This window comes from Austrofundulus limnaeus, unplaced genomic scaffold (genome assembly GCF_001266775.1).
Source record: "Austrofundulus limnaeus strain Quisiro unplaced genomic scaffold, Austrofundulus_limnaeus-1.0 Scaffold164, whole genome shotgun sequence".
Lineage (NCBI taxonomy): Eukaryota > Metazoa > Chordata > Actinopteri > Cyprinodontiformes > Rivulidae > Austrofundulus > Austrofundulus limnaeus.
Window position 1 is genome coordinate 818,317 of NW_013952566.1, and position 8,201 is coordinate 826,517.

Sequence of the window (8,201 nt, forward strand, 5' to 3'; positions counted from 1 at the left end):
CCTTATAAGACCCCATATACTCAAATTTTTAATTATGAAAAGTCCCTTTGCTGCCCAAGCAAACATTGAATTTTCTCCATGTCCATGGGCTAGAAAAAAAATGTGGGCAACAGCACTGGCTGCAGCTTAATCATAAAAAAATACAATTTTCCTTGAAATATTTGCATTTCGTGTACTATATTACTGCATTTGGCCCACCCCCCTCAGATTGATTTTAATTTTGGCCCTTTAAGAGAAAATGTTTGGGCACCCCTGCTCTATTTATATGATAAAAATTACACAATGATAACAAATGCTACACAAGTCTCAATTTATGTAAAAAAAAAAAAAAACATTTAACAAAACAACAGAACACATTTACATTTATAACAATAAAAACTATCAATCTTAAGCTAAGATTTTCAGTTTTTATTATGTTGGCAAATACATACATGAATCAGCTTGTGAGGATACAAGAAAAAAAAACATCAGCCCATAATATTGGCCGGCCAGTCGACCTCTAGCTGAATGACTGCTTAAGTTTGCTAAAAAGCTAAAACTGAGATTTTACAGATTAAGCAGAACTGAGGCTAAAATGAGCAGAACACAAGCTAAAAGCTARAAGTAATAGAGCAATAGCTAAAAGACAGAATCAGCTAACAGATCCAAACTAGTCTAAATCTAAAACTAGTAGCTGGCACTGCCAAAACAGATGCTACTTTTAGAAAAATTGTATCTAATAAAACAAAAGCTAAATCTAAATTGACAAAACAAGTCCTAAAATTTGCCAAACCTGAAGGTGAACGCTACAAGGAGCAGAATGAGGCAGAACAATAGCTAAAAGCTATGATTGACTTATGATTGCAATAAACGGGTAAAAAACATCCCAGGGCGTGAATACTTTTTATAGACACTGTATAAAACGTGAAGTAGTGATACCAGGTGATGTAATGGCAAAACATAATCACCACAAAACTTAAGAGGCTTCTAAAAGGGCTCATCTTAAAATCTGTGCTTTGAGTCTTATCACTGTTTGATAAGAAACACTGAAGCCCAGGAGCTGACAGCCTGTTTATCTAAAGAGACTTAACCAATGCACCAATAACATTTTGCAAATAAAATCCACACATTTACTTTGCTACTAGTATTTTAACCCAAAATAAAGCACTACATGAACCCCTGATTTTATTTTATCTCATGTATAATTACAAACACAAGGCAATAAAACGGTGTGTCTGTCTGGGGGCATGAGCCAAAACAATTTTAATACTTCACAGTTCACACACATGAAGAGTTTTTAATTCCTAATCTAGGCTATCTATAGTGCACATTTTGCCAAAACCACTTCTTTTTTGTTATTAACCCAATGGGAATATTTTATACGTATAAAAACATGTTAAACTTACATTAGTTGTCCAAATGTGGCCTGCGAGAGCTTCAAAGTTGTATTAATGTCTTAAAATAAGCTGCTTTAATGCCAGCACTGACCATAAACTACATCTCCCATAATGCATGTTGATTATTTTAAATGACATCTCACCACTTTCCCACCAGAARTACTATTTTAAATGTACACTGCTATCAGCTTCTTTATCCTATTAAGCTGGGACTGTTGGAGACTCCCTGGCTACTCAAAATTGCAGGAAAATTGGCTGTTTTTTTTTTATTGAGGTCTCTGATTTCTGAGTGCATCTAGTTGTAGCACGGCAGAAATATTACATACCTGCAGGAATGTAAGACAAATATGAACATTTGAAAATAGTGTTTAAGGGTGCATTCAGACCAGGAAAGTCCTTTGGTCCAATTGTTTGGTCCGGACGAAAAATTGACTTTTTTTTTTCATTTGGTGCGGTTTGCATTCACATTGTGCTTTTTTGCAAACAAACTATAACTTGTAAACAAAGCCATGAGGCTGACGATCATTGCTCCCATTGGACAAAAAAAGGATGGGGGTGGGACTGAGCCACAGACCCAGAAGAAAACAAGGAAGTCCTGCATGCTGCGGTTCTGATCTGCACATTTTTGCTGATAGTACAACTGCAATAGMATTTAAAATGTCAGAAGCAGCTAATTTAATGGTGCTTCCGTGATATATTCTAATTTTGGAGTGACGTCACGGAAATGTGTCCCGCAACCTAAAGGAGACGAGGTGCTCTGCGTGTTCTGACCCACAACATGCCGGCAGTAGAGCTGCTAACAGCAGACGACAAAACAGGTATGATTTCAGTTTATTTAGCTCAGCAACGGTGGCCTGTGAGGTCTAAAAAGGTGCATGTTTAATGCAGTTGGTTCGGTTAGAGTCCGGTCTGTATTCACACCAGAAGTGAACTGAAGTGAACCGCACCAGAGTTCGTTTGGAAGCGGACCGAGACCTCCTCAAAAAGCAGGTCTYGGTCCGGTTGTTTGATCCACACCAGAGTTCGCGTGAGTGTATTCAGACCTGCAGAAAAGGTCCGGACCAACGCTGGAAACAAACTCTGGTTCGTTTAAAGCGGAGCAAATTGTCTGGTCTGAATACGACCTTAATAAACCTCTATGAATTTTTCTTTAGAGTTGTTTTGCGTAGACAAAAACCCACTGTTGTCTTGCTCTTACACTAGTTTGTAAATCCAATCAGAATTAAATATTTTTTCCAAACTAAAAACACTGAAAGATGCATCTACAACATGTAAGATGTTAATTGTACTTTTAATATATTTTATTTCCATTCATAACTTAATAATAAAACAATCTATATTTATATCATGCTGATTTGGGGAACAACAACTCATATTTAGGATTTAACTAACTATTGAATATCATAATTTAAAACAATGATAAAGACAAATTCTTGAAGACGACGTAATAATAATGCCAGGACTTTTTAATTTGGGAGAGTTAAAGCTTTGGTGGGTGAAATATAATCCCACAGCAACTAGGCTGTAACTGGAGTCTGGAATGTAATGTGAACTGGGCCCCAGCTGGGCCACATGGTGCTTTTAACACCAGCTGGGAAACTAAACGCCAGGTTTCTGTGTCTGAGCACAATGAAGCAGTCATTTACCAGAGGGAGCTGTAACTGAAGTAACTGCTGGGTACAAAAAAAACAAATTAATTAATCAAACTTTGCCCGTATTCAACCTGAAACACCAAACTCTTGTGTTTTCCAAATGAGTGAATTCTTTCCCAGCTCTAAGCCATGCCCTGCAGGCCAGGCCGTCATGTGAGTCCTGCAGACTTTGTCCCAAACCTCAGCAACAGGTTGCTCCTGTGCAACTTCAGCGCTTAATCTACAACCAGAGGTCACCTGTTTATGTTTTCACTTCATACCGGAGTCCACAAAGAGTTCAAGCCATGCAGAGGAACAAAGTGTTGCTCCATTTACGTTTTGAAACAGCAGCTACTATTTCCTCCCTTGACAAAACCACCCATTTGAATAATAGCACACATCTTGCTCTGCAAGTCATCAAACCAATATCAACATGCTACTTGAAAACACAACAAAAGCTTACCTATGGGGCAGATTAAAGAATTGAAATGTGTGTTTGAGCTTATACAGACATCATAAAATATGAAGTTAATGCTCATTTTTAAATAAATTTTAAGTTTTGTGAACGCATTGCTGGAAAAGGCTAACTTTGTGGAATAAACTTTACTTTTTTTTTCATTCAAAGTGACTATTTTAACTGTAAAAGTCTGCCGAATTAAAGATTAGCTTTTATAATATCCAAAAACAATATTCTATATTTCAAATGTCTTTTTTAACTCAAACTACAGGAAGATGTATTTAAATGCGGTGTTTTTATTATGAGGTTTGGCGCGTTGACCAAAGGGGACTGAACAAACCGCAGCAGCGTTATAAAGTGACAGTTTACGACTCATTCATGAGGATTAAAATTAAAACTGTGTCACAGCCACATACCACAGCGGCCGTCTCTCTGGTTCTGGGCGCCGTGGTTCGTGTTCGCCATGCCGGCCGGGGGGGAYGCTACAGGTGGGTGACAGGTACCCGCCGCCCGGAGTGGTCCATGATGATGCTGTGGTTACGGCGGCACCATCTCCTCCTCCTCGGCTCCTTCAAGGCAGCTTAACGCACACAAACAGCACCAGTCCCGGTTCATCTACCGTCACATGAAGCCACTGTAGGGGGGAAAAAAGCGACTGGTGAACACAAATACCACGTCGCTGCTCTCTTCCTCAGCCAAGCGCACTTCACTTGCTGCCGACGCCAACTCACTCATTTCAACACGGCTTCCTCAAGCGGAACCAAACTCAGTTCAAACTACAGAGGACGCTTTTCTCTGCCGCTCCGCCGGCAAAGAAACTAAACTAAACTCGTTGCTGATTCTTGAATTCAATCTGAAAACACATTTAAGACGTTTCGCCTGTGATAATGAACATTTGTCGTACCTGTTTTCGCCGCTTCCGCCGCCATTTTAAAACAAACTTGTACGTGGAGAGCCGTGTAATCGAGTCCAGAACAATCAGCTCGATGTTTCACCTGGATGGACCTGAAGGCATCACCAATCGACCTGATACCTGCACGTTCACTTCTGTCAGGCAGTAAAATACATTCAACTAGCATTAAAAACAGTTTATATACATCATTTATTCCATTCAGGTTGGACTATTCTTTATCATCAAGATGTCCAACAACTCTTAAAATAAATAAAATACTAATAATAATAATAATAATAAATAACTTCAGCTGCAACCAAATCCATTTGTAGGCCTATTATGTATTTTCCAGGCATGTTTTTTTCTTTATTTATTTATTTCAATCATGATTTAAAATATGAGTACAAAACAACAAGTCATCCAATAATAAAATAAATATTAAAAAGAGAAACGAAAAATAAAATAAATGCACACAAAATCAAAATGTCAAGGAAAAAAGAAGTCATGAATGAAAAGGAGCAGAAAGAAGTATAAACTTATAATATCTGCCCTTACTCGCAAAATAACATCAACCACAAACTCAAAAGTTCACCGTCAGCATACGGTGAAAGTAACTCAACACACAAAATTGCAACAAAACAATACTTTAGACCAGTGTTTCCCACAGTGGGGTCCCGAAACGTCAAGGTGGGGTCCTGAAAAGATTTTCTGAATTAATTACATTTTTGCCTTAGTTGTTACAAAGGACTGAGGTTAGTGTATTTAAAATGGATAAATGTAGTATAAAAAATGTTGTTACTTTGTCCATGTTTTGTTGACCTGATACAAATGTTTATCCAAAAATAGCTGGGGGCACAGGTCTCTGCTACTGTTATTCTGTGGGTCAAAAGCTGAAAAGTTTGGGAACCACTGCACTTTGGTTCCCAAAGTTGGGCTTGGGACCCAATTATGGGTCATGAAGCACCTTGGATAATCTCCAGAAATCAATTTAAAGGGTAATAAAATAATTGCTGGTGTAATATTTTCCCTATAACTATTACAAAAACACAAAAAAGTATAAATAAGTATTTATATTTGTGTACAAGCTGTTTAGATTGTCAGAAAGCCTGTGTTTTTAGGGTTATTAATGAAGTTCATGTACTCAGACCAGTAATATTTGGGGTCACAAGTCTTTGCCATGGATATTTTGTGGGTCAGAAGATAAAAAGTTTGGGAACCACTGCTTTAGACATTATAACGCTTCATCATAGTAATTTTCAAGTTTTTTTTAATACAATAAAAGATTTTGACTGTTTTATCTCACTATCAGGACCGTTCCGCAAACTAACACCCTTGAGATACATCTTCCCTTTAACACATCTGAATCTATGTTTTTCAAAAGTCTCAAGACGTTTTAAATTATATATGCTTTCTCTTTTGATAAATCTGCTTTGAATGTTGTTATGTAACATATTTTTATGGGCTTTGTACATGAATTTTAAGATCGTACTTAATGAAATCATTGACCTTCAGTAGATTCATCTCTATAAATATCAGGTTTGTATGATCTCTGAAAACACCTCTCAATTCTATACAACAAACAAGTAAATATGTTACTTTCAGTTGTTATGAAAACGCTGAATATATTAAAAAATAAACTTGACGATGATCAAAAGTCAAATTTGCATAATATCCCTATTCTTCAAACATCTTCTTCCATCCATCATCTTTTATCCACTTCTTCCTTTCAGGGTCACCAGTGGTGCTCATATCCAGGACACCATGGGACACGACAAACAACCGTTCACACACATGTAGGGACAATTTTTAGAGTTAATAATTAACCTAACATTCATGTTTTTGGCCTGTAGGGGAAAACCAGAGTACCTGGAGAAAACCCACACACGCTAGRGAGGTCACAGGTCAGGATTCAATCCATCAACCTTCTCCCTGAGAAGTGAGTTTTACCAACTGAGCTACTAAGATCTTCTTGTTCTATTTGTGACCCATCATGTCAAAATGAGGATTAAGTCAAATTTGGTCAAAATGACCTAATCAAATTTTCAGATTCCTGCTTTAAAAGCTTCATTTTGATACCTGGATCATTCTGATACCAAACTTATCCAGAGATATGACTTCATTTGTTTTGTTGGTTAGAATAACACATTACTGTTTGGTCTGAATCCTAATTTCATGTAAATTTATTGAGTGATTTTTGATGTCAATATAAAAAGGAAACCTCAAATAGTATTTGTGCATTAAGCTTTCCCAAATGGAAAGAAACAAAAACATTAGCTCACAGGGAAATTTTCAAAACCTTAAGGCATTCTTCTTTAAAATCAGGGGTTTGTTGCTACTGCTAAAAAAAGTGCTTGAAAAATATTTTTTAGGATTATATTTCAGACAGTTCATTCAAATGATACGTTTATAAGGCATTAATTTGTTATATTTTGACAAAATGCAATTTTTGCACGTTTAACACTAATTTCTCCACATTTCACTTTTGTACTTAATCCTCGTTTCGATGCGATGATGGGTCACATATTTTCCTAGCAGAGCACTTGGCTGTCAGACTGCAGGTTTACTCGTGGTTCCCAGAGTCTCTATAAGTAGAATGGGAGGCAGAGCTTTAGGTTTTCAGGCCTCTCTGTTGGAACAAACTTCCAGTTTCTGTCCGTGAGGCTGAAACTCTGTTTACTTTTAAGATCAGGTTCAAGTCTTTTCTTTTTTGATAAATTCTATCTTTAGGGTTGGTAAGACTGGGTTTCATGCAGGGGTGGAGCCAGCAGGGGGGGGGCCATGGCCACCATGGAAAAATCTTTGGCCACCCCAACAGCTGCTTTTGCAACATTTTGGCRAATCCATTTCTATAATGTTCAACTGCACTGCTCAAATCAGTAATTCTACATGGTAGTCACTGTTCATGCACGTAAAAAACAGAATAAGCAAGAAACACAATTAGATCCTCAGAAAACTGCCATGTAGGGAAATAAATTACTTTTTTTTTTTTTTTGGCTGACTCCACGTGTGACCAGTGGTCCCAGTCTGGCCACATTTATAAAATCTTCCAGGCTCTTCTGTTAGTTTCTGCTGCGATCAGTTTAGACTTCTGGAGGACAAACTGACCACCCTTCCCCACTCTGCCGCCGACTCATTGACCTGTTTTTGCTTTTGTTTTCCTAGAAACTACACCTGGAGCAATCCTTCTGTTTGTCTCTTTTCTGCTGGCAGAAGCAGAAGAATTTCTGCATGATTTGCCTCGGATTGGATTGATAACTTTCAAAAAAGTGCTGGAGATTACTTTTATAATGAATTGAAAATTATAACTGGATTGAACTAAGCTATACTTCAACTATACATAGTTGAGATTGATGTATTTGTACAGGCTTTAAATAAACTGATGAGAAATTAAGCGTGGTCATTGGAGATGTTTTCAACAGGAGTTAAAGCCTAAAATGTTCAAAAAAAAGTTTCAAACTTGTAAGCAGGAAAACACTGAGGAAGCATTTAAATATAAGAACAAATATGTGTGGTTTAAAACTGAATAACTTTAATATACTCAAAACAGTACAACAGATAAGGTCAGGAGTTCATATGGTTGATGCATCAACCCAAAAAGTACATTGAAATATTAACTTAGTTGTTTCAAGTACAAATATTACTAAGCTTTTGAAGAAAGTGTCCTATCACCAACTAAATTGTTTTATTCCATTTGTTTATTTTAAAGTTAATGAGTTCTGAAGACCTCAGACCGTGAGAACCACTGATACAGGACTGGTTTGTGTGGAACTAAACGGCTCTCTAGCATCACCATGAGGTCATGTTGTGACACTGCAACATCAGTGCTAAGAAACAGAGCAACACGC

The 8,201-nt window shown here is 37.3% G+C and overlaps 1 protein-coding gene across 1 annotated transcript in view; it reads right to left on the reverse strand.

Moving 5' to 3' along the window:
* The window catches only part of tbc1d14 (TBC1 domain family, member 14), a gene marked incomplete in the record, with an annotated part of 48,559 nt that extends 44,024 nt beyond the window's left edge, over positions 1 to 4,535 (reverse strand). The window contains 2 exon segments of the mRNA XM_014017245.1: positions 3,881 to 4,098; positions 4,369 to 4,535. Coding sequence (XP_013872699.1) covers positions 3,881 to 3,929 — 49 coding nt within the window.
* Between the last annotated feature and the right edge of the window lie 3,666 nt (positions 4,536 to 8,201).